The sequence below is a fragment of the Synchiropus splendidus genome, chromosome 1 (genome assembly GCF_027744825.2).
Source record: "Synchiropus splendidus isolate RoL2022-P1 chromosome 1, RoL_Sspl_1.0, whole genome shotgun sequence".
In the NCBI taxonomy this organism is placed as follows: Eukaryota; Metazoa; Chordata; class Actinopteri; order Syngnathiformes; family Callionymidae; genus Synchiropus; species Synchiropus splendidus.
The window spans coordinates 35,046,691-35,074,618 of NC_071334.1; the positions used below are offsets into that span (position 1 = coordinate 35,046,691).

The 27,928-nt window shown below is 42.6% G+C and overlaps 1 protein-coding gene across 2 annotated transcripts in view; it reads left to right on the forward strand.

Annotated features, from left to right (window-relative positions):
- The window catches only part of ror1 (receptor tyrosine kinase-like orphan receptor 1), a 92,644-nt gene that overhangs the window by 56,061 nt on the left and 8,655 nt on the right, over positions 1 to 27,928 (forward strand). Inside the window, exons 2-4 of one of the 2 annotated variants that reach the window (XM_053870306.1) lie at positions 9,920 to 9,976; positions 14,352 to 14,642; positions 15,007 to 15,040. In XM_053870306.1, coding sequence (XP_053726281.1) covers positions 9,920 to 9,976; positions 14,352 to 14,642; positions 15,007 to 15,040 — 382 coding nt within the window. The remainder of the gene's footprint in view (positions 1 to 9,919; positions 9,977 to 14,351; positions 14,643 to 15,006; positions 15,041 to 27,928) is intronic. The other variant, XM_053870315.1, reaches the window with a different exon arrangement.

The window sequence follows — 27,928 nt, forward strand, 5'->3', positions numbered from 1 at the left end:
CGCCCTCTGAGCCCGTAGCTTTCCTCCAACACCTCAGTCTGTCTCTGTCTCTGACTATCCTCCTTTTTGTGAGGTGCATTAGTGAGTTAAGTTTATGGGCAGTGAAGTGAGGCTGTGTTTGGAGAGAAGTGCGACGATGCTTAAAAGGTGAGCTTAGTCAGCGGCAGTTATCTGGTGACGCCCGACGGAAAGTGAACTTCTGCTTACGGAAAAAAACCCTCAAGGACTCTGTGGTTCCAGTAGATTCCGATGGGATCTGGTGGATTATGTGACCGAAACAGGGGAAAATGCTTTATAAACAGTCCTTGAAATTCTTGACAGAGATAATGACTTTCTTTCAATTTTTTGGGAGGATTGAAAAAGTAGCAGTAGGAACAACAAACTGAATGACTCAGCTACACAAGAGGAGTGGATAGTCTTATAAAGCTGACCTGATAAAAAAGTGACAATTATGGTTTTATCCATTATTTAAATGGACTATAGTTGGACTGGAATGTTTCCTCACGCGAAGCTAAATGGACATATTTGTATTTCAAGTTCATACTTAATCTCTTCATCTTTTCTTTCTTTGACAGACTTCTAAATAAGGATATGGTGTTGGGCTGTGAACAGTTTTATTGGCTTCTGCTACTGTTGGAACACTGCATCAAGTTTTTTATTGTCTTCCATTTTCTCTTGTGTGACATTTTCTGTTCAGGGTTTTTCCACCGTCCCTGCCTCCTTTCTTGCCGTGTGTGTGTCTTCACACCTGCCTGCTGTTTTTTTTCTCTGGACATTTAAACACAGAACTATGCAGACCATTTCCAGACCTTCTTGTATTTGTGTCAAACTAAAATAAAACTTTGCCCATTTTAACATGTTATCATGCAGGCGAACTACTTCTCAGCGGAGAAAAATACAAGCGCTGTTATAGGGAGGACCATAAATGACATAATCCTCACTCCCGTGGTGTAATATATTGACGTTAGTAAGGAAGAACTTACACTGGCGTCAAAGGCAACCGTCTGCGTTACATGTTGACGAATAGGCATTTCAATGGAGTATAGTTTTTCTTAGCGTTCCAAAAGGAGCACCCTTCCATGGCTTACCTAACCCCAACCTTGTTATATGCGATGCGTTGCTTACGGCGTCAGGATATGCCGCGGCTGGGGCAGCACATGCTTCAATTGAAAAACGACTGCATCAACTTGCAACGCTGATGGCCGCCTTTTTGTCAGCATAAGACGCAAAAGTTCACTTCCCAAAGTCAATATATTACTCTAAGAGAGTGAGGGTGTGTTGTGTTACAGACCCAGTGAAAGAACTGGCCTCTCAATGTTGTGTCATATTGTTGCCTGTCTTTTAGAGGTTCCACAGCTTGCATCCAGGATGAAATTATTCATGGTCTCCAGTCAACGTATCATCTTGTGATTCCAGAGACAGAGGGGGGTGACGATGTCTAAATAACACTAAATGTTCCGTATGATGTATAAACAATACAATCATTTTCCCAACATTTCTGGAAAAATGTGAAATCTATTTTCCGGTATGGCTGGTATTTGGAAATTCCAGCTGTCAGATTCTTCTGGCTCCAAATCCACTTTTCTGCAGTAGCAGAAAGAGTTTTGGCCCGGGTCTCCCTACTGTTTGTCCATCCTTCTGTCTTCCTCATCAGCCTGATACCTTGTACTCCAAACAAGCACTGGAATGCTGCCGCTTATTTTCTTAACCTAGAGGACGAGACGCATTTGCCGAGGAGCTTTCAGTGATTGACAGGGAAACATGTTGGAGAGACTCTGAAGTTTGTCTCCGGCTGTTGGCTGCCTAAGTCTTTAATATCATGCTGGAAAACCAAAGAAAACAGTTTTTGACTGGAATTAAATTTTCTGGTGAGCGTGGTTTCTCTCTGTCCCAATCTCACCAGTGTCGCTTTTTAATCCCAGATGGTGGTTTTAATCGCACTGTTTTCACTCTGGCATGGACAGCTTGTGGCTGAGTTTGTCTCAGAGACAAGAGAGTTGACCGCTGAGGGCTGACAGCCTCATCAGAGTTCCGAGACATCATGTCTCACGCCCTTTTCAGAATCCTCCATTCTTATTATGTGCGTAACCAGCAGATGCTAGATACTGGCTTTTACCAGAGGAACTGCATCGGGCTCATTGGAGAAGTCCATTTTTAGAGGCACTGTTAAACAGTGTGCACTCAGAAGGCAACATGATTGGACCATAGTCAGCAGTCAAGCTCCAAAAGGGATCAGCCACAGAGTGTTTTCGCGGGCTGAGGGTGGACTGTTTTGTTTAGAGTGCTGGGAGAAATTCATTCTTGTGCATCCTATTGAGCTTGCCTTGCTCCATTTCTTATTGAGGTTGTGTTGTTCACATTACCTGTCTCCTCACACTTCAACCCCCCTCCAAGTCAGTGTGTCTTCACACTACCTGCCAACACTCAGCTGTCGCTTCACATCCTCCCAGCGAGCGGTGATGATTCTACAGAATTCCTCTGGAATGGCGCCCAGCCCAAATGTAGTCACATGATGTCTAAATCCTAGTCACATTTAAAATCGAGGTAGATCAGAAGACAGTCCCGATTTTTTTCAGCCTGATGAATCTTGGTGTTTGTGGGGAATCTCTATAGGCATGTGTTGTGGCATCTGCCATATATTCACTATGCAAACTGTTTGCAAACATGAGACAGTATTTCGGAACAGGTCACGTACTCCTCTTTCAGACAGACATACTGACTTCAGGTTCTAAATCATGAGAGCTCTGATAGGTCAAAGCAGATTCAGGTTTGCTACTTCAACACAAAAGACAATTAGCTTGCCACATAAGGTAACAGTGCAGTGGTAAAATGTGACAACTATATTCCCATACCGGTGACAGATTATGGGACAGCTCCACCGCAGATCACGTCGAGGTCGCGACTCTGTCCATCTGCCAAGAGGTGATCAGGTTTTCCTGAAAGATGAGCACAGGCGCACATACCCGGGCCATGTAGAGCTGTCAGGTGAGAATGGATGAGCAGCACTCTAGGTGGTAACATGCTTGTGCACATTCCTCGCTGGTCTGCTTACAGCAGTAGTAACCAGAGCCTCACCAAAAATGGACCAATCAGCGTTGTTACAACCGGAGCGCATGACTCATCCAGTCAGATATCCGAGGAAAATAGAAGGCGAGGAAACAAGGACAATAATGATGAGGCTACCTCTATCCGATTCATGCAACTGTTTCTGGCTTTGCAAATGTAATTCCATCTGGAATCAAACCTGACAGCACTATACTGCCATGTACATGGTAAATGGCTCTTACTTATGTAGTGCTTTACACTATGTCAACCATTCACCCATTCATATTCACACACTCACAGCAGAAGGCCGCGGCGCAGCCTGCCATCTGAACCTTCAGGAGCAAACCTGGGATCACCTCTCTGTCAGAGGCCATAGTCATACCACCTGCACCATGTTGTTGTTAATTATTGTGTCATTTCTTGCATCCATACTACTTCTAACTGAAACAGAAAAACAAGCTCAAACTCACTCAATTTATTGAATTCCCTTTTTTTTTTACGTACAAAAAAATGTGTCGGAGGTGTCTGTCAACAACGATTTGAAAGTGTCTCAATTGTTTTGTAACAGATGCCCCAAAAGGTTTTTCACAATTTTTTTGTCCCAAAATGTATGCTTTATTTTTGCCATAAAAAGAGGTGACTCCGATGTGAAAAATACAAAACTTGGACCAGAAACCAGCAGATGTAAAACAGAAGAAGAGGCAAGAGAAGAAAATTGACAAAAGTACAAAGGACACGCACTTTAATTTCAAGTAAAAGTATTTTTCCTACAATTATATTTTTTATATTAATACTTTTTTGTGTCACAAAAGCTTCTCTCTATATACATATTCCTTGATTTGTTGTAATTATGATTTTTTTTATTTCATTTATTTAATAATTGCATTGACATCAATTACTGTACTCTAGAATAAGATGTAGTCTTCTAAAAAAATACATTATTGTTATACTACTGTTTCAAATGTTTGCTATCGAAATTATTAATTTCTCATACAAATATCAACTCACAGGTCAGGAATAACAAATAGACTTCAAATGAAAGACTGTGCTTCAACAGTATTGGCAGCCCCATTACTGACTTAGGTTACCAGTTCAAATTTTATTATCTAACTTGGTAAAATGGTAACTATACATGCTGGAGCGCGTATGTTGCAACCTGAGCTTTTGAGTCCCGGTGTTGTCCATTGTTCTAATCCGGAGAGGGTCCCGTCACGCTCCCTGCTCACATCTATCCCCCCTTCAGCCCCTCTGCTTCTCCAGCCGACTTCCCCTTCTGTGGTCTTATAAGGTTACACTGCAGAACAGCGGAGGCCTTGCAGAGCTGTGTGTGTGTTCATTAGTCACTCTGTGTTCTTTCATGCATGGTTTTCAGGTGAACATTGTGTTCCTGAACTGGGCCTGGTTGTGCTTCATCAAAGAGTCCGGTTGAACCAGAAAACACCAAAGTCATTTATGAACTTTAAAAAACTCAAAAAAGCAGTTTTTGTTTAAATAGACACCACACACACACAAACACACACTTGGATCGATAATTCAGAGTCGCCTCATGTATTGGCCTGCAGGAGGAAACCAGAGTGCCCAAAGCAGAAGTGAAGAGTAACTGATGATGATTATTGGTTTTTCAGCAGTGCTGCTAGATTCTATTGTAGCAAAGTTCCCCAGATCTGGTTTTCCTCTGCTGACTCCCATCTCACACCCCGATGAAGTTGTTTTTCTTCTCCTGGACGCCTAATGTGGTCAGTCTCTGTGCTCTGTGTGACTGTGCAGGCTCTCTAAATCTACACTTGACCGTCCGACTTTCCGGCCAACACAAATTGGACTCTGGGCCAAAGCCCAGTTTTTCAAAAGCTCACTTCAAAACTCCTGTGCTCATCTCGAGGCCTCCCTGTTTTTGCATTTCCATCTTCTGGTGTCTTTTTGTCGGCTCCTTCACTTTTTCCACCTCTTCTTTCTTCCACTTGTCTGCTGCTCGCCTGGCATCCTGTCCTCCCCTGTCCTCTCTTTGCTTGGCTGGAAGGATCTTGATTCTCTCAAAATCCAGTTTGTTCGCCAAGTTTATAATTTTCCAATCCGGAGCCTAATTGTGCTTATAATTGATTGCGGCAGTGCAGGGCTGTGTTCAGTCTCACTGTCTGTATCAGGATGGAGGGGCGGAGTGACTTGCATTGTTCTTAACAAGAAGCATTTGGAGAGCCTATTCTCAATTTGTCATTGTGATAAGACTCAAGAAATGTCTGGTTGCTGCTAGACGCTCTCGGGCAGATGGACTCAACATTCTCAAACAGTTATTTCTTTTGAGATACGAGTTGTATTTGGCTCTAGCAGCAACACTCGCTGCTATGGAAGCAGCCACATTGACCTCAACATTAGTTTTGGCATCTTCCATGCATCAATGCCTCGGCAGCAAGCCAGGAAGCCTGGGATTCACTGGCTTTCCATGACCTTTTCCTGTATCCGAAGTGCCATCACAGAATGAACGTTCCGTTGAGAAGGAAACCAATCTTCACCATATTCCACTGCTTGACTGGTGAGTTTTGGAATCCAGGTTTTTGTTTTCCTAAGGCCCTACACAGAATCCAAGATATATGCCCCATTGGAGGTTTGTCAGGTGACCAGGCCCATGGAAAAAGTCACTGCAATTAGTTATAGTTATTTTTGTTGTTTTGGTCCATCAGGGAAATATTTATCATGTGTTTTATATAGTGGGTACAGTGTCAGTATTGTGACACAGGAAGCATTCCGCCAAGAGGTTGGAGCAGTGTGTTGAATGATACAAGGAGCGCTTGCTATATCCACAGCTGTCGCAGTTTGAGCAGGAGCAATTGTTCTTCTGCACTTATCCTCTTCCAAATCATCAGTGGTTTTCAGAACATCTCCAACAAGCAGCTGTCACTACTCTTGTGACTCAGAATGCTGTGAGAGCGGCAAATCCTGTGAGGTTTTAATGCTGAAGACAATGGTGCCATTGTGTCGTGGGCCACATTGTGACTAAATGGTTCATAATACTAGCATCTCCCACTCCGTGTCAACACACTGTCGACCCCTCTGGCTGAGAGAGGCAGAGCTGCACAGCAGCCGCTTTGTCATTTTTTGTACATTTATTTTAAAACAATGGGGCTCCATCTGTGCAGCAGGCTCGCTGTGCCTTCCAGAGGTGCTTCCCTTTGTGCGATTTTCCCTAAAAACACATCCCTCTTGCACACAGTTTATCAGCCTTTGTGTTCCCTGGTAAAAAGTTGATTTTGTTCTAAATGGACAATTCCACAGTTCTGTGATCCCGGAAATCATAGTGCTCTGTAGGAACTACAACTGTCAAGATATGCAAAGCGACCTTACTCTATTCTCAGGAACAGACTTCTTGTTAGCGTGCTAGCACGCTAGTGTGCTAGCCTTGTTGTCAGTGTCGCGCTGTGAAGGTATACAGAGGAGGCAATGATGAAATCTACGGAAGCTCAAATGGTGTGCCACTAACACGAGAAGTAAAAACTCAAGTTTTCTTTTTTTTTTTTTTTTAATCGTATGCAAAAAGAAATCGTATTTATTGAACTCAACCCAGGTCTGGTTGAAAGCTCAACCGTTTGGTGAAGTAGAAATGCTTCTGTTCTTATTCCAAGAAGCTGGATCACATAGCCTGGTCATCTTGTCCAGATATTGCCATGTACACCGACAGCAGGAATTTTGAACTCCAGAATCATATACAGTGGTACCTCGGTTTTCGAACGTCCCGGACTTCCAACAAATCGGAGTTCGAACAAAAATTTCAAGATTTTTTTGCTTCGGATTTAAAACGAAAATCCAGAACGCCCCCGAAAAAAGCCGGAAAAAACATAACGTGCACAGACCGATCAGCTGACCCACGACGCACTTTGTTATTGTGTATAACACAGCCTCTGTATGCAGACGTGTCCCGTTAGCTACATTTACTGACTGTTTTTTCTTCATATTGAGGTGTAGTACCTTTCCTGGGATGAGGCGAGTCTCGGACAGAGCATTACTTGGCTGTTTGGCTGTGACTTAGAAGCGCACATTCAGAGCTGGACACGCACCGGGCACCTCTTCACTTCTGGAGAGATGTCACTCACTCGGCAACCCCTCCCACATGCAGCGGCCACACACATAGAGGAACAGTGCACCTGCAGCAGACACTCTACATTCACTCCTACAAAAGTCTATTTTAAGGCTTGGAACGCATTATTTCTTTTTCCATTCATTGTAATGGGAAAAATTGATTCAGATTTCGAACAAATCAAACGGCCGTCTGGAACGGATTGTGGTCGAGAACTGAGGTACCACTGTATACGTTTTCCTGGGAATACCTGAGAAGGCTTCAGAAGAGCTTGTGGAGGTTTCTGGATAGAACCAATGCCTCTGTGACCTCAAATCACAAGCAGAAAAGAAGGCTGTGTTTGTATGTGGAAATTGTTGGAAGCTACTCAGTTATTGTAATATTGAACCTTTTTTGGATACAAACGTATTACTATAAGTGTGTAGTCCTGTACGTCCAGCGGATCCCCTCGGGTCGGGTCAGTTTTTCTGTTAATCACGTAGGATTTGTGTTTCTCATAACAGAGCTGGGGGGAGCGAGGGCTGTGTATCATTTGTACTCACCGCTGCAACAAATCGGCTCCGGACACTGAACATAATTCCGTGCCAGCATATTAGATACCATGAAAGACATCCTCAAAGTTCCCACTGGAACTCCACCTCTGCTCTCCTCTGCACATGACAGTAAGGTTCACATTCCGTCGCACAAAGGTTCTGCTGCAGTTCCCACGTGCTTCTGTCACAGTCAAATCAAAGTAGACACTTGCAGATTTACCGGGTCAGTCTCATGTCGCTGAATGATCTTTATCATGGTGGGGCAATTAGAGCTGGATGCAGATCAGAGGCTGCTCTCATGGAATATAGCTGAAGTCTGGGCCTCTGAACGGGGCGGTTACGTCAACTCTTTACAGCATAGTTTGGCTGCAAATGAAAGAAATCATAACAATTGATAGCGGCCCAGGTATTTCATGATTGTTCACGGTGAAAATGGCTCTATGCTGTGCTGTGAATCACATCTGTGGAAATATTGTTTCATAATTGAAGGCTGTAGGATCCAGGTGAAATAATGAAACGGCTCAATCGGACAATAAAATAAGGCTTATGATAATCATCCTCATAAGTTTCAACCTGACTCGTGGAAAAGTGGTGTAATGTGAAAGGTAGACGACAGTCTTCTGGGCTGAATGATCACATTTATTTTGAGAGCGGTCAGGCCAGCGCAGGAGAACTCTGTTTTTTCCTGACTTTTTTTGTCGAGGGATTTAAATGCCTGGCTGAAGGGGCGGGGGGTTAAGGACAGATGTCTGACAGCGGACGATGCAGCAAAGCTGAGAAATTATTGACCTTCAAGCAACAGGTTGTCCTGTTGAGCTTCTCCCCGAGTCTGACATCGTAAAGCTGCCAGTCGGCTGTTGCGAGCCTGTTACCAGACTCAGCAGGTGCTGAGGCCCGAAGCACTTCTCATTAACACACAACAAGCGCCACTGCTTGCTTGTTACTATCCCCAAACAAGCACGTGTGAAACTGCAAATTATCACCCATTTAGCAGTAACCCTCGTGTCAGCTCCTGTTTCCACTTTCCCCTGTGTGGCTGTGTTTGCCCAACACAGGCCTGAGAGACAGACTTCAACTGTGCCTGTGTTGCCTGAGGTTAGCTTCACGGTCACACTCATCTCTGTATTTCATGTGCATTTTAACATGAGATGACCCAAGCATGGATCGCAGCCTTCTATGACTTCAGCCATGTGCGGGACATTTGACCCCGGAATCTGCTGCAGGTGCAGCTCAGAAAGTTTTTCGCAAGCTCTCTCATTAGAATCACCTTGGGGCCCGTTTGGTCAATCCAATTTCATCTTGTGTAATGAAAAGCTGAGGGCTGTTCTGTCGTCAGCTGGTAATAACTGATGATTATTCGGAGACTAGCGTGCTGAGAGGCTGCTCGTTGGATGTTTGATCTATTCCAGCGAATCTACATTGTTGTGAACTACAGTGATATGGTGGTGCGAACAGGCTCTTAGCAAAGATTTTGAAAAAGACCTCCAGTGCCCACCTTCAGCACATTCCCCTCCTGACAGACCAGGTCATCGACTGACATAACAAGTTGCTTTGTAAAAAAAAGAAGATCTATTTGTACAAAAACATCTTGTTATGAAAACAAGCCTCTGAGTCAAATAACAGAGAAGAACTCAGTAGCTGTTGCCACAAGAACACTCTCAGATGCAGAGGTCTCCTGGGCAGCGGTTTTACTTGACTGCCCATGACTAATAAAAAAAAATGATAATGATTCTTTCCCTTACTACAAGCTAAATGTCACACAGTTTTGTTTACCTTCTTTGATATGTTTATGCAAAATAAGCATATAGTTGTATCAGCTGTGTATTTGTGATGGTTTTCTATCGCGCCTTTAAAGAATCATTCATTTAAACATTTTAGTCAGGTCAGAGGGAGAGGACCGGCATCACAGAGTCTCTTTTCACTGAATTACATTGGATGCCAGTTAGTATCGATAAACTCTTATGTGGTGCCCACCTTTCTTTTATGTCACACGCTGCCCAGAGAATCAGGATATGCCACGGAAGATGCAACACGTGCCTCAGTTGAAAGCCTTATGCGTCAGTATAGGACGCAAAAGTCCACATTCCCAAAGTTAATATATGACACCATGTGAGGGAGGCAATAGCAATGGAGGTTGGTAGTTAATGGATTTACTTCTGTACTTCATTTGTACTGAAGAGAACATAAAAGATTTGAACATGCGTATACAATCCTGGCAATCCACTCTGCAGTTTGTCAGAAACGTTTGCTGACGTGGGTTCTTTTGTGTTTGCAGAATTTCCTCAAGACCCTAGCGTGCTCGCTGCCACGTCATGGAACGCGACCAGTGGTGGTAAATATCTGTACTTCCTTTCTACAGTCAACCACTGAAAGTGAAAAAATTCACAAACACACACTTCTGTTTTAACACAAGACCTCAACCATGTGCGCAAATGCATTCCCATATGTGTTGAATATCTTAAATCCGCTATTACGGGTTGTCCACTGTTCCGGCTCTGACTCCAGTGTAAGATAATCAGCGGAACAAATTACACGTTGATCCACTCGGCATATGGAAGTGCGGACAGAGATGCATCTTGCAATTTCATCTGACCTACTTTGTGTCATCTCTGAAAATTCTGCTGGTGGTTTTGCCAAAATTACTCTCACCTTGTGCTTAAACCCTGTTTGCCAGTTCTTTGCATCAAGCAGTCACCAGCACATCTATGGACAATTTAGAGTCAACGCAGTGCTTTTGCACTGAGGTTGGAGACAAGACTTGCCTCATAGTCCTATCCAACCTGCGAGCCAAAATGAATACTCGTTGCCGTTAGAATGTTCTTAAAAATGTGAAACAATTGCACAAAAGAATTGTTGTGGGACTTTGATTCACTCATGAAAGTCTGATAGTTTGTCTTCGGTCTGGAGGATGTAATCGCCTGCCCAGATTTAAATCTGCATAGTGGAAAACATTAACGTTTTGCTCCTCTACTTAAAGTCATTTTTGGGATGTGTACTCCAAGTTGTAGGATTTATCGGTGCATCTTGCTCCCTCTTCACTCTCCCCTGGGCTCCGCAAGCTCTCATCCGCCTTCACCCCCCCAGCAAAGATCGTGAGATTTGGAAAAGCTTCAACAAGACATTTTGCTGAACTTGACTTCAGCCTTGGCTTGTTTACTTTGTTTAATTCATGACTGGCTGTGGACAATTTGCCTACAACGTCCGTCGCAAAGCAGATTTTGTGAATGAAGACAAGACTGAGGGACAGCTGAGCGAGTGCAATTGTGGACCATATTCCAAAAACAGAAATGCCTTTTTCTTTGTATTCCAAGTGAAACATTTTTGACTCATAAATAAAATGAATGATAAATTGTCCAAACTGCATTCAAATTTTTTTTAAAGACTTACTCAGAAGTAATAAAAATAAAAACAGAAAAACACATTCAAGAAGAAGTCCCAGCAATTCATTCACAAATTCAATCCAATTCCATAATCAGAAAGGATAAGCTTTTCATTTTGTATTAAAGCAGATTTTTTACTGGTTAATAAAAGTAATAAACAGCATTTTCTCGACCCGCGAATAAAAGGTCCATAATTCAAATTGAAGTGGCCATCCCGAGTGGCGCAGGAGACTGATGTTACAGGCCTTTGTCCCTGAAAGAATGGACAACCACAGGCTTCTAGAGACTGCCAGTTGTCCCTGGCCTCATGGTTGACTGGGGCTACGTATTGTAGCTGAACCTGGGATGCATCTTCGGAACCAAAACCAAAGCCAACTACCATGACTGCTGGTGGATATTTTTACCTCATTGAGCCGGCCTCCATTTGTGCTGGTCTGTCTAAAATCAGGTCTTGATAACCCCAAATTCTACATGGTGTCTTGGTCATAATATGATGGGTGTGACATTCTTTGATTTGTGTGGACTGTAAAGAAACGTAAAGCGCATCAGTCCTCCAAGGAGGCTGTGCCCCATTCGGCACATTGTCATTTTGTTTTGTCTTATTTTTTTTTTTTTGTGCGTCCATCGCCTACCTTGTATGCTGTGCTGCAGTTTGACCTGATTTAAATAAAAGTCACCTCCCAGTCTGCCATGTTGTGGTCCAGACTCGCCGTGCTGCCCCTCAGGTTTCTTGGTCCGAGACTGGAAATCAAAGCCTCAGTCCTTTCAGTTATTGAATGATGGTTCACATATGGAAAACAACACGGCTGGTTAAACGAAAATGTATCATTGTGCCGCTGACATGAACACTTTGTGTACAGTGTGGTCGTGTGGGTGTGCGCCTGTTTGTGCACCTCCGTGTCAGTGTTTATACGAAACCCCGAAATATGCCGGTCGATGACAGGGTGCCGTTTAGTCACTTGCCACATTAAAGGGACGGTCCGCGGCGAGGTTTGAATTTCACCATGCTCCTGGTGCCAAATACCACAACACTCACCACGAGACAATTACACACAGACACTGGAAGGATGTCGCTTTTTCCCCCTTTGCCTCTTTATCCTCTCTTGTTGTGTCTGTCCTTCCATCTGAACTGATCTGTTTCCAGTTATACTTGCAGCTATTAAACAGCCACGAAGCTCTAAGGTTTCTCATCCAAATTAACTAGAGATAAGTGATAGAAAGTGTCTGTGAGCTCATTGCCAAGCACTTAAGTCATTATTTAAGTGTTGCTTGGATAATATATCATTCAAGTGTCACATTATCCGTTGGTGGGTTTCAAACCTCAAGTTTAAGCCTTAAGACTTTCGATGCCTGTTACACTACTTCTTTTTTGTATGATCATCAAGTTGCTTCTATCACCCGTTCTTTCTACCAGCAGAAAAAATATATTGAAAATAAATTAAAGATGACTTAAAAGAATCATTGTGTTCTACATATATATGGCTATTTCTATGCAGATGACATCCAGACATTAATCATATGAAATGATGTATATCTCTTGATGTTTGCAGCTGTTTATGACACAGTTTACTACATGATTTTGTAGTGTGTTTGATAAGAAATAGAAAGCCAGACAACTTTTGTTACTCTGCCTTAAACATGTGAAATGCCAAGACCGATATGCCTACTGCCTTCTCACATATATCATGTGACTGTGTAAAAAATCTATTGAAGTGAGTTTTGTGTTCTTGGTGGTGAAATGTAAGACGTGTGTGGCGGGCAGCCTGGTTCCAACAGTGTAACGGTTCGTGGCAAGTCAACACAAGTCAACAATATCAGAGACTTTATAGTCCAATTAGTCGGTTTATGACCCCCAGGCGTTGCACAGGTGGAGGGCAGATGTTACGGTGACATCAAATGAAGAGAATAAGTGAACAGATGTGGATTTGTGTAATATAAGGGCTAGGACGTGACAAGTTTCTTGGGGTCCTGGGTTCCCTGGGACCTGGGTTCTCTGGATCGACCAATCGAAATAACAGCAGCACACGGAACCCATGACCCGTGTCAAGCAGGCCAAAACCCTCGTAGGTCCACGGCCACGGCCTGAAGCACGATGAGTAGGTCTCCTGGCCCCATGTGTTGTGTAACACGTACACGTCAGAATATTAGAATAAATTTAGCATGCAGAACAATTGCTGCTATTACAAAAATGAATCAGTCAAAAAGTAAACTGATTTAAAGTAAGTCCTCAACCAAAGTTGTAACTGTAGATGGAAAACAATGGAATGCTTTGACCTCGAAGTGTAAACAGCATCATGATAACAACCATCTCATGCTGTGAAAGATTTATTGCCTCCACATGACAGACTAAATATGGCTCAGTTTTTATTTGAGAATTCAAAGCAAACAGCAAACAAACTTGATAGCTGTGTGTTAGATGGAATACGGACCAGACCACAAAACAAAGTGTGCTTTTATTGCTACACCTCAGCAACACATGGAATGGTCTCCCTTTTGCAGTAACTTTTCACAAATCAGTGATTCTTTTTTTTCATTCCAATATGAAGACCACTCTGAAACACTTTTCAGTAGAACCAAGGGTCATTCTAGCACCTTACAAGAGTGGATTTTGTCGTTCAGCAGTGCAGCTTGCCTGACATGCTGCGTCACGCTAAACTAGATCTCCTTCTTTAGAGTGGGCGGCACTGCACATTTGCTACCAAAATGTAATTTGTTCAAAGCTGCTTTACTTGTTTTTGCTTAATCACATGCGTGATCCTCACAACCTTTCAATCGTCTCTTCTGACTTTATCATCCATCCTCCTTCACACTCAACTCAAAGTATGTGTGACCAGTTTGTGCTCTTCCTGTCTTGTTTGCATTGGCCTGTCGCAGCATTTCTGCATACTTAACATTGGTTTTCGGGGTTGAGAAGGCTGTCCAGCAGTTTTTTCATGGCACAAACACCAATGTTTTCCTTGCACATTAAACTCTTAGGTGGGCTTTCCTGTATGTTTTTCCTTCAACACGACAAGGAGGGGGAGGTGTGAGCCATCTTAAAAAGTTTTCTTTTTCCATCAATGTTTATTTCTTTAAATATTGTCCATTGTGTTTCACCAGGAGCTTCAGCAACATGCAAAGTGGGTGCTTTCGTTGGCGAGGCGTAATAACTTCACTGTGTGTTTGACAGGCTGTTTAATACTGTTCTGCTGAGTGTTTGGCGATGTGCTCCTGACAGCACTTGCAATACAGTTTCACTCTGGCTTAATTTACTCCTCAATCCGTCAGTATTTCTCTTATCGCTTCATTGCCTCCCCATGTCCTCATCCAAACTGTTACTTCTTCCAGGACCCTTATTCATCCATCTGGATGCCGAGTTAAACAACATCAGCACATCACTGGGCCTCACCGCCGAGCTCTACTGCCGTGTGTCTGGTAACCCCGTGCCCACGTTCCGATGGCTGAAGAACGACGCCCCTGTGGTGCAAGAGCCACGTCGGATCTCCTACAGATCCACACCGTATGGTTCCCGTCTACGCATACGCAATCTGGACACTACGGACACGGGCTACTTCCAGTGTGTGGCCACCAACAGCCAGGGGATGGTGTCTACCACTGGGGTACTATATGTCAAATTTGGTAAGTCTTTAGCTTCATTTTCTTACATGTTGAACGCCTAAAAGTTCCTGATACGTCTCAGAACTTTAGTGAGAGTATCTAGTTCTGGTCCATCTTTTTCTTCAGGGTTACACCAGTGTTCGACAGAGATTTCAGGATATAGTGTAGTGCGCATGAAGCAACATTATATGATGAAGGTAAAACTAATGGAAAATGGAAATTTAGCAACTCCAACTGTGGTTCCACGATAGCGCCGCAAGACAAGCATTCTAGTTCCAGTCTTCGCTTCTTTGCATTTTGACATTGTCATGTATTGTTTAGAAAGGGCTCTCTGCACTGACATTTTTGTCCCAATAACTTAAATAATAATGTATCTATTTTACAGATCCCCTACCGACGCAAATGACAGGTCGACCAACGTAAGTTGAATCTCTTTTTGTGGTTTCAGTTTTGTGTATTCCATGTTAGTCAGCACTAGGAGATAAGCTCACAAGGCCCAATCAACGAAAAATACTCGGTGGTGGAAAACACACGCATACACGAGGATATAACTACAACTATGAGAAATGAAGAGTGAGAACTACAAAACGCTCACATGCGGATCAATTAGCAAAGGAGGAAAGTGAAACAGGGAAAACAAGAACTAAGAAAGCAGCTGAAAGGGAAATCGAGCGCGCACAGGATTTAGAAAATTCAAGGGAACGTAGCGTGAGAGTTGAGTCTTGGGAGAGTTTTCCATGAGGCACGCGAAGAAACCATCTGGCGGCACGAGCTGCCGTCGAGGTATTGATATCCGTGGAAGGCTTGATCATCAAATACACGCCAGCTGTGCCGCTCGAGAAGCTGGAGGAAAAGCAGGAAAAGGAAACGCAGAAACAACCGGGAGTCGCCAAAATAAAAGCATGAGAAGACACGGACATGGCAATAACAAAACAGACATACAAAGTGCAGACATGACTGTCGCCAGTCAAGGCTGCAGCATGGCAGCAAAAAGACCACCACTAGGAGGCATCATTTGAAGAGCTTGTCCTGTCTGCATCTGTTATGTGCTTCTGTAGGTTTTCTCACACAGTCCAAAGATATGTTTGAGTTACTTCCTTGAATGACTTCATGATGAATAGGTGTGTGTCGTGTGTCCATATGTGTTGTGGGATGGGCTGGTGACCTGTCGGGGGTAGCTGGCATGGACTTCAGCTGATGCAACAATGATAGCATGATCATGAATGGCAGGTATCTTGTTTTGCCCACGTTCCGTACATGTAACTTCATCTCCCCCCATAATTCCAGTGCTGGCTGTCTAATTTCCCTTTGAATTCATCAGTTTAGGGTTTTTGGACTGACATTTAAGTCAGTCTCTCGGGTTTGATCTCCCAAACCAGCTGGTTCATGTTTCAGGCAGGAACAGATTCAAACACTTAATCACTGATTTGTCCTCCAAACAGACGTGGAAGAAACAGATACCCAAGAAAAATCCCAGATATTTTTATTTTGAGTCTTTGAACTTTTATAGTTGTCCCCTTGTAACCTGGCAATAATTATATTTGACTCGCCATCTTACTAATACATATTAAACTCTCACTTAGCTTGAGCTCTCATTCACTTTTTTTCAACCGCGGTGTGGTTTTTCCTACTATTTTCAGCTTTTCTTCTTTTCATTGCTCGCTCGTTACATTTCCTGATTTACACGTTTGAAGCGCTAGAACTTTTAATTATCCACATTAAGCAATACAGCAATGACATGGCACTTATAGTACATTCAGTTTCATTTTGCCCACGACAATTCATTGATCTATAGTTTATGGTTTCATTAGCATTTTTTTCTTTTTTTGCCCTCCAATTTTGACTCCTCTGTTGTTTTATAGCTTGACCCATGTATGGTCCTTTCTAACATATATTTGTCTTTTTTGTTGTTCCTTAACCATATTTATCATTTATTATGAATGACATTTCAGATTTTGAACTTTTTAACTCTTTCTGTTTTGTCCAATCTCATGAAACAAACCACCAAAACCAAAGAAAACAAATCAAATAAATTTGAAAAACAGCATTGTAATATACTTAATTTGCAATACACACAGAAGTCTAAATGTATTTGATATCATCAATAATAATGCAAATATGTTGATGATTTGTGCTTATCACAGCATTACATTGAAGGCATTTCAATGAATTCAGGCACTAGGCTTTTATTTCCTGATTTTTCATTCTTGAAATTTTTGTAATAGAAAGTCCCCTTCTTGTAAACTCTCCCAAATTTGTTCTCTGCGACTCAAGATGAACACCAAATGAGTTTAATAAACCTAAATGATTTCATAAACTAGGGAATGACAAAGATCAAACGAAGAAAGAAATTCAAACCTGGCTTTGTTTCTCTGTTTTGTTTTGCCATCACAGAAGTTTTATGGCTAGAACTCCTAGAACTCTCTGTTCTCCTTTTGATTCTGGATAGATCGAATGACTTCTCTGCTGTTATTCTCCCCGATGACTTCATGACGAGGCCTGATGCCACGATCCATGCAGACTCTAAAGTAGTGCCAGCAACTCTAAAGTAGCTGGCACTTAACTATATATCGCAGGCACTAAGTAAATCCACTTCCCTGCAGATGAAGGCGAGCACAACAAATGTTAACAAGGCAGGCTCTTTGAGAGCATTTGTTTCTGCCATCCTGCTGCTTTGCTCACCCACCTCCACAAAGGCCTAACACATCCAGAAGTTACCTGAGGAATCTGAATTGGTGCGTGAGTCGGGTTATAAGTGATGGTCTGTCTCAGGTGTTCCCTGTAAGCCAGTAGCCAGTGTGGTTTCCAACCCTCCACAAAGGGACTGTGAACGGAAATGAAACCTCTGATGGTGGCACAAGCAGACAACTGTTCATGTCTGAGTTACTCAGTTGCACCTGTACAGTTGCCTCAGAGTTCCACACGGTGTGGAGGAGATATGTTGCTTGATTCTAAGATGAACGTGTGAAATAATTCAGATATCAAGGACTCTCGTGGTTTCAAAGACTGATGATTGCTTTTATTATTGCTTACTGCATCAGCGTCCAGAGGGGAGACATCACTGCAGGTGCCTCCCAGTGAGCTGGAACTGGCTTCACTAGGCAAGAATTACAGAAGTAGCGGAGAATAAACTAGTGAACGTCTGTTATCAAGCTAAGTGCCCAGTCCATCCATCCATCCATGTTACAGAAAGGTTTCATTTCTGAAGTAAAGTGGGTTTGTTATTTCACTTTCTGTACTGTGCCCAAAATAAAGAAGAGAATCAGTGGCTAGTCTGGTTTTAGGAGGAATAAGTGGTGAATATTGATATTTTTAAAACTAATTTCTCGAAAATGTATCTGTTTTGAGCCATTTTTTGGAACTTTCAATGTTTGTCACAATCCTTGAAGTGAAGACATGATTTTGTCTCATAGTTTTTATGGTGTCCATCACAAGAAGATGTCTAGTCTCAATCTTGTGAAATGCAGCAACAAACCTCAAATTAGTTTTTTTTTTATATTGAAATGGTTCATTTATTGATTTTTTTTAAATAGTTCTTATTGCTCTTGCAGCATTTGGAGTGCAGCAACCATTTTGTATAGTATACTATCTATAAGTGTGAAATTACAAACAAAGATTCCGCTCCAAACAACGGCAGCAAACTCAACCAGACACAAAGGTCCCGACTCCTCGGTTCCACCTTGGACACATATAAATGGATTTTGGTGTTGCTCTGATCCCAGCCCAGATCTGTGCTCTCATTAGAGCTATTAGTGAGCGGGTGGGGCCGGACAGGGCTCTCCCTGAGAGGCCGCCGTGGTGGTGGGCCAGCCGTCACTGCTGCTCATCATTAGCGTCATGGCAGAATCTGGTCGCAATAAAAGAAGGTGGCAGCCATCAAGGAGATGAGGTCAGCTAATGATGACACCTGAGGACCCTGGCTAGATTACCTCACTGCAGCTGCTCACTTGTCAGAAATCTGCCCGTCACCTGGAGCGTTCGCCACATTCCTCCACACTTCACCTCACCACACAAGTTCTGATGAAGAGGGTTACTGAGCTGCTCGTTTCCCTTTTGCTCCTGATTTATTCACCTCAAATATTCTTTGAATGTCAGGGTGGATACTTCTGAAGGCCACCCATCTTGCTTTGGACGCATCCTGCACGTCTGCAGGTTGATCGCTTTGACTGAACCAACATATGTTGAAATTCAAGCACTTGATATGACAGTGGCAAACATGCTGCCTTCAGCACGCCACACGGAGGACTTCATTGTTTGCACATGGTATGAGATGGATATGAGCACAGGCTCCACTCAGCAATTTGGCTCTTCTGTGCGACACCCAGAGCAGCAGGCCTTGTTTACATGTAGTAGCCATTTTTAGAAATGAATAAATATCCCTTCATTTATACGCAAACAGAGAATTCACCTCTGGAAACAAGGCTTTACCAGACCTCCTGCCAGAGTGAAACACGTACACGCATATAAACAGAGGCAGTAGATGACGTATGTGAAAGAACTTCCACTGGTGGCTGGTCAAAAAAAATTCAAGGCGGTAATGGGCAAGATTCATATTCATATATCCTCATAACACGAACGATAGCTAAATATTTCTTATTCATTCTTAACCAGTTTCCTATCATTCTGAATTGATCCGATCAGATTACATTACATTACGTTAGATGGTCTTTATTCGTCCCACAGTAGCGAAATTCAACAGTCACAGGCAGCTGATGGCAGCAGACACTGACACATATCAGCTACACTACAACCATCAAAGACATCCACATAGCATCAGCAAAATAAAAAATCCTGTTCATCCTCTTTATTACACTGAAGAGTAGCTATTGCGGATGCGGAGCATCAATGGTCATGAATATGGTGACGTGGCGGATCTGAACACCAAATTATTGTGTGAGTCCAGTTAATTTATGACTTTAATATGCATGTAAACAGCTTAGTTTGTCTACTGGAGAGAAATTCTAATTCCACTTTGTCGGACTACACAACCTGGATCATGCGGCTAGATAGCTCAGCTAAGCTAGCATGTAGCCGAGTAGCTCGACTATGATCGGACTGGTCGTGATTTTTGACGCTAAGTTAATCGGGGCACACCACGGACATGAAAAGCGTGACTCTGCTTTTGTAAATAAGTCAGCACGATCGCTGTCTCCAGAGTTCAGTATAACTGTCTGAAACGGCTTCTTGCTACCTGTCAGCTATGATTGCACTTCCTCCACGGTCATAGGAAGTGGAAGGACTGAAGAGCTCACAGCACCACCCACTGTCAGGGAGGCAAACTACTCATAGTTCGATTTTCAACGCACTGCATGTAAACCAGGCGAACATGACACAATCAGACTTGGCGACTTAAAAGAGCTACTGCATTAGCTTACTCTCTACATCTAACCGCAGTCAATGATTCGACAGTGATTCAGAATATTATTGTCACTTTTAAACATATTTATTTGTTCATTTTTTTTAATGGGTTCTACATCCTTAGGCTAGAATTTGCTGCCAATATTAGTGGGACACTTCAGTGAAAATCTTTTGATCATAGAAACTTGGTGGGACAACCACTTCTCTCATTGGCAATATCTGATTCTGAACGGAGCATACATCTAAACCCCGTCAGCCCTCTCGGCTAATCCCAACGGTGAACCAAGAATCAAAGAACAACACGGGTATTAATGCCACCATCCTCCTCCTGCTCCATTAACAATGTTTTTTTTACTCCCCCCCAGACCTCTGCCATCATTTATATCATTGCTGTGTTTTTTTTTTTTCAATGAAGGAAGTGTGGTGGGAGTGAAGGGGTGGGTTGATGGCGGCTAAACATGGCAGCCCAGACTTGTTACCCCGCGCCCTGTGTTTGTCCAGGCTTTATGAAAACAAAGAAAAGAAGTGAATGGGTGATCTTATCCCCGCTGAGAAATGTACATGATATTTCCCAGTAAAACCACAGCTATTTAACACAGAAAATAAAAGCTGTAGGTTGGCAGTTTGTCTCCAAGTGCATCCAGGAACAACCCAGAGCCTTAGCACAACCATGAACCTCATTGGTTGTCTTCTTCTTATTCCATCTCTTGACCTCCTCTCCACATGTCCAAATTGATCTTTGTGTCCCAGCCTCTTCACATGACCTGTTCCTCTGACATAGTGGCACAAACTTTATTATATTTATACATTTGATTTATATTTTTAACATGTCAGGTAAACTGAGAGACATAATCTCTGTCTGAGTTGTCCCAGCGCCTTCTCCTAGTACTGAGAGGTCTACTTAGGGCTTCTGCCAGGCCATTCCAAAATTGTAGGTGGCAACATTACAAGAAGCTGAAGCCCACGTTAACCAATCACAGCACTCCACCCTCCTCCATGTAGTTGAGCAGCTGTATTAGTAAATGCAAACATGCAAAGAGTGCTTCCAGTAACATTAACTCTGAGGCTATTCTGACAGAATCCATGGTGGTCGCACTTTTGCCATGACACAAGTTGGTTACTGTGATGTCTACTGCTTGTTGTTCTGTTTATATGCTAACAGACAACCAGAGTTTTTTTCAACCTCTCCACTCAGGGTTTTTGAAAAGCATCGTACACAGGAGTGTATTCTCCATTCGTGCATGAATGAAGGTTGCACATGATGGGATATTTCTTCGTTCAAAGTACTATCTAAACAGGCCTATGAGAGAGTGCCGACACCCTGCAGGGAATAGTAACTTCAGCTGAGTAGGAATTTAAGTCACTGGGTAAATCACGAGCTTTGTGGCTCTTTCTCAGTTCTCATGACTGAAGATGCTGCACCAATCTGTCTGTCCATTCCATTATTATTGCTCCATCCATCCTTCACTCACTCTTGGACGAGACCACACGAGTCTCATCTTCAGCCTTGACAAGATAAAACAAAAATCAAAGGCGCAGTAATGTATACTTGTTTTTCACATCATTGTTGTATATTTACATTTTGAGCATTGACCAGGTTTTCTCTGACAGGGGTGACGAAACGAGTTTACACTGCGAGACCGCTAGCTCTGGTGCTCTCTGTCTCTGTTTATAATGGGCTTTTCTCTCTGTTTGAAAAGATTAATATCACTACACTCTGTCTGTCAGGGATGTTTAAATTTCTCTTTCTCCACTGCTCTCCTTTCAACACGGCAGGAAAGAAAATAATTTCTTTTCTTCGCCCACAAACTTCTCAGTGTCACTACTGGAGACTAAATGAGACAGTTTTTTTTCTGACAAAGAGCACTTTCTCTGAGTCTTAGACACCAATGAAAACCATCACCTTCATCTGTTCTTAGTAATTTTCCACCTTTTCTATTTTGCTGTCTTTTTGGTGACTGTTGGGACTTTGGGTTAATGTGGTTGTTCTTAATGCTTTGCTATAGGCTCCTGTCACAACACTGCCTAACCTCAAATGGTGTATAAAACGTCATCACTCATTTCACTGAATAACACCAACAGTAGTCAGCCATACTCTGGATATACATATATGCCCCACACCCTTGTCTTAGAGAAAACGCTTGTGGAACATTTCAAAAACAATATAAGTCTCTATTTATAATTCTGAAACATTTTCTTGTGTAATGATTATTGATGGTTTGGGGGTATTCAATTTTAAACAAGGATCATTAAAGCTACAATGCATAACATTTAGACATAAATACGTTATTTTCATATTTCCCAAGATGACAGGTTGAGTTTGAACAGCCCAAAATCCTGTCAGTCAGTCAGACTGTCCAGCTCTCTGTTAAAAGCTCCCTTGGACTATGTAACTTTCTCTGGGCGAGCCGCCCAAGGCATGTTCTGAGAGTGGCGTCACAGCCCCAACTCCACCACTGCGACACTTTACGGCAGACGGGCAGAGCGACCTCTGCAGCGACCTGAGTTCCTTTGTTTGTTCATGGCACAAGAGTGGAGTGACAGAGCAAGATCCTGGACAAGTATCAATATAGGAGATGCATTTACAGCCTGGCAAAAACTGAGAGCTATAAAAGGCTTTTCTTCTGATCCTGATGCAGCGATATATCTACTCGACTTGTAAGTTTGTTTTTTTGTTCACTGCTCTCTCTGTTGTGTTGCCAAATCATTAAACAAATGTCTATATGCTTCTTGTTTGTATATAAGTGTAGTATATATGTTTGCAGTGAAACAGATGAACTGCGGTGCTAAAACGGGTGCTAGATATACACATTATCGAAGCGTTCAGTGAACATATAGCTGGCCAAACCGATTAGCCACGATGCTAATAACCACGCTAGTCATGTTAGTCAATATATTGTAGTGAAATACAGTGTTTGTACTGGACTTGTAAGGCATTCTTTATGCTTAGTGTGGGTCTTGGGTGTGTTATCAAATGTGGGGAACTTATTTTGTGTAAGTGTCCGTTACTCATTTTATAGTGTTTATCGCAGCACAGTGTAGATATAGTCATCAAAACGGATTAGCTCCGACATTTATTTATTTATTTATTTATTTATTATTGGGTTTTTGTTCATTATTGCATGTTATTCCAAAATACTTTGCTAGTTGGTGGGATCCTCCCCACGGACCATGGCAATAAATCGGATTCTGATTCTGATTAGCCACTAGCGGCTAACGTCTGTGGCTAACGTCCGCTAGCATTTATCAGACAGAAAAATAGTCGATTCACTGTCATTTGCAGTGTTTATGGTCCATCTGGTTTGGACAAGTGTAACATGTTCTATCTCATGTTCTGTCTGTATCTGCTGCCGTTGAGTCCTCTGCTCTGCAGAGCTGCTCGGAGCTGCTGAGAGAAGCGACCAGCACCACAGTTCATCACCCCTGACGGTTGGTCTGAAACTGAATGAAGAAGAGTAGTTTCTAACTCTGACGTCTGTGTCCACAGTCAACTCGAAATAAACGTGTGAATGGACGTTTTGATGCGCACGCTCTCATCGCTGTTTGTCTGCTCCTTATTGAAACACGCTTGAGTCATAATGTCATAAAGCCATACAGGGAACCTTCATCTTTATTATTCTGCAGCGCTGTACACGACAGTGGCGCACCGCCATGACTAACAAAAACGAATGAGCGTGGGATGGGGGCGCGGTACTGGAGACCCAGTTTTACAATAGCTTGCAATTACGCTCATTTACCAGTGCCGCCGCCAAAAGCAAATATCCTAACTACACATTGCTGCTTTAATTGATCAAAAAACCCTAACGCAGCATCAGTATCAGCTTCAACTACAGCACGTGTATAATATTCATATTATGGTCATAATGTTACAGCTCATTTGATAATTTGTGTATGGAAATTCTGAGATGGATATTGTCTGCACAGCAGGCTGGATTCAGAGGCTTTGGATTGAAAAGTGAAAGGCCGGAGAGTCTGCTTTCCTCATTTGAGTTGGGGAGTTGCTTCTTTTCTCAACGACATCACATGCTGCTTTTGGTCACGAAAGTCTCCGAGCTCACAGCAAGAACTGGACCGGAGCAACGGTTGAGTTCTCTCCTCAACACCTCAGTGCCAGTGTCAACATTGCTGTGGTACTACGACGATGTCAGGGATTGATGCTCCGAAAGAATTTACAATAGAGCAACAGCCCCAATTTCCTTTGGGCTGTTCTCCGCACCGCACTTATTCACTCAGCATCAGACTCAGAATCCTGATTTATCTAATTCATTTTGATATGTTGACCTGTTTTTTTCTGAGCCCTTTTCTCCTACCAGATTATTCGACATCTGAATCGATTTTTCCCATTACAATTAATGGAAAAAGAAATAATGCGTACCAAGCCTTAAAATAGTCTTTTGTAGGAGTGAATGTAGAGTGTCTGCTGCAGGTGCGCTGTTCCTCTATGTGTGTGGCCGCTGCATGTGGGAGGGGTTACAGAGTGAGTGACGTCTCTCCAGAAGTGAAGAGGTGCCCGGTGCGTGTCCAGCTCTGAATGTGCACTTCTGCGCAGTTTGGCTGTGACAAAGTCATAAACCAAGTAACGCTCTGTCCGAGACTCACCTCATCCCTGTCTGAGCTCCAGCCGACAACAGGACATCAAACCCTGGAGTGTTGAGAGCGAGCACCTCCCCTGTGACACTCTACCACGGTCCAGTGCGGAGACAGGAAAGGTTTTACACCTCAATATGAAGAAAAAACAGCCAGTAAATGTAGCTAATGGGACACGTCTGCATACAGAGGCTGAGTTATACACAATAACAAAGCACGTCGTGGGTCAGCTGGATTTTCGTTCGAAATTCAAAGCAAAAAAATCTCAACATTTTTGTTCAAACTCCGATTTGTTCGAAGTCAGGGACATTCGAAAACAGAGGTACGACTGTACAGTATTCACTTATATTGTTGCGATACCATGGAAAAGAAGAAAGGTAAGATAACCAATGAGATTCATGGATGTCCATGAGGACATGAAGATGCTATACGTCACAGGGTATAATGATCAAAATTGGTGTTCTTGCAGCTTCTTATCTCCAAGTCAGGGGTATCTCGTTCTTGCTGTTTCACTAATCCTGAAGCAAAGAACAGTAGGAGAGCAGAGATTCTCATTGGTTCTGTAGTGTATTGTTGGTATCCTGTGTTACATGTTAAACCTGTGGCACCAATGAGACTCTAAGACACCTGAAAGTAGGCATGCTGTAGGGTTCAAGCCTGTCTTCCTGGGTTTCTGCTGCTAGGCCCTCTTGATGTGTGTGTTCTGATGTTGGCTAAAACACTCATCGTCATTTAGTTCCAGTTTTAAGGGACCTAAAGTCAGAGCTTCCCATACTGAGCACCAACTGCTGTGTTTGTGTAGAGGCTGGTATCTTTCTGTGACAGTGGGACGGTCCCCTCCTCCCTCGTACTGCGACCATCACGTTGGGTACTGATTCATCTGTGCCTCAGAGCGGTTCGTGGTTAGTCTCTCGTGCCAGAAGGCTATTGCCGTCCAGCTCTTCATACTTGATATCCACCACAGTTACTGGATCTCTTTCAGTGAGGTTTCTGTGGTCATCTCTTATGCTCTCTAGCCACTTAGCATTAGTGCTATATGAGGACTGCACGACTCTGTGCTTGTCCTAGGTTTTGTTGCCTCGACTTACATTTGGAATCGGGTTGTACTGTGTGCCTAGATTGTGGACTCACTATGGAAGTCTCAGCATGAGCAAAAACCGTTGCTGTTGTTGTTTCCCCTCACTAAAGAGCCATTATATAGACAGAGTGTACATACTTCTTCTGTCGGGCTCCATGGTTTAGCTTGGCTGTCCCCAGGCCTTTAATGACCATCGGCTTCTTTCTAGAGCGGTGCTGACTGATTGCTTATCAGAGGCCTAATATGGCTCCTCAGGGACCAGCCCTTTAACACGGCCTGGGTCCCTGGACATCACCGCTATTTGAAACCAGGGAGCCTGCCACCTCCCCTCCCCCAAACGTTCAGTGATGCTCAAGACTCCAGGGTTGGGGAATCTGTTCTAAGAACAGAGTAATGTTTTCTATGGCTTGCCCTCACTGCTGGCTCTGGATCCAAAATGCACACTGGAGCTGGACCCTCTTCCTGTTTCCCGCGTGTCTGTCTGCTGCCGATCTCTCTGGCAGGTCTGGTCAAGGTCAGGTCTGCTGAAGTCTGCGGTCGAACAACACATGTTTGAGAGTCCGTGCCGGAGTTAGTCCCAAAGGGTTGCTCAAACATGACATATGCCCCAAGTCTCCCATGAACAGACATGAATACATAGTCCACCACAAAGGTGCACATGCAGAGTAAGCAAAGACACAGCAGACCTTCAGTGTGTTACCATCTGAAAGAGGCGTCTGTTTGTGGTCTGACAGGCAGAGTCCCTATTTTGTCGTTTGAAGGAATTTATTGGATGAACTACGTTTTTACATACAGGGGTCTTTTATTAACTCGATCAGTAACTCACCACACCAGTCCCACCAAAGGCAGTAGTCTTTTCGAACTGCAGGAATGAGCGCAATTTTGGGCACAAATTAACATGACTACGACTTCGACCCTGCAGAATGAACAGTGGGACACTTCACATGAGACATATCATTTCTCAAGCGTCCCCCTTAATGTGCCGGCACTCATGACTCCACGATCAGCCATACACAGCTTGAAATAGGATTGAAAAAAATGTATATAAAAAAAAAGCTAAGTAAGCATCACAAAATGTTGAGTTAGAAGAAATATTTAAAAATTGAACCCAAGAACAAAAATGCTTAAACAAATTGTGGGAAAAAAAATTAAGCTAATTTCTAAGTCTGTCCTTACAAAGAAAACCATAAAAAGTATGCATGCTAAAAATAAGTTTTAAGGTGAGAAAGGTGGACCTTGACAAAGAAAAACTTAATTTGCTTATTGTTAAAGCTATGTGAAAGAGTTTGTCCATTTAGTTTAAGCTTGTGGAGATGAAAAATATATCAAATTAATAATAAGTTGAGGAATGGTTGTCATCATTGAATTTTAGATGATATTTGTGCTTGCCCGCTGTCACTCAAACTCATCCCCGGCCTTCGCTCATGAGAATTTTTGTGCGCGTGTTCTGTCTGAGAACACCTCCAGATTTATGTTGGGTTTTGGCGAGCTATGCTGTCGCCATCTGTGTTGAGCTTATTGACATTTCCCTTACACCCAACTGAGTTGTCCTCTAGGAAGTGATGTCACCAGGTCAAGATCATTCATAGGAGGAAGGCTGCAAGCTACTTCTCTGTGCTTGAGGTTTTTCTTTCTAAAATCATCTTTGCCTGTGCCTCATTATTTGGGTTGAAGACTCCAGTTTCTGACATCTGTTTTTATGTTATCAATCTTATGATTGACATGAACGCACAGCTCACTCAGGTTAGACTAGAAACAGCACACAAGCATGTCAGTTTTTTTTTTTTAATGAAATAAAATTTGAAAATAAAGTAAATAAAAAAATGTTCAGTGATCAATACGAAGCCCCATCAATCGCCTTCCTTAGCTAATTAGTTTTTATGTATATATTTTATATATATTTTATCATGTATTTGATTTTTTTTTTTTGGGCGATCAAATGGTGACAATACTTGTATTTGAATTTGACAGAATCAAATATAATAACTATCCTAAAGGCTGTAATATAGGAACCTGTGATTTTTTTTTTTTTTTTTACTTTATTAGGACTTCTTATTATTCATCATTGTGCAATCACATTTTCAAATGTCTTCTTTCATTTTTCTCTGCAATTTTCTGCCAACTTTACACCAAAGTAATACAAGAAACGTACAACATGCTGCTATGATTATAATTGCAGGCAAAGTAGTTTATAATTTAATAGTCAATGTAACCCTGTTTTTTAAAATCCTGAAATATTTACAAAAATATTGTTAATAAACAAAGAAACGTACATATAGCTACC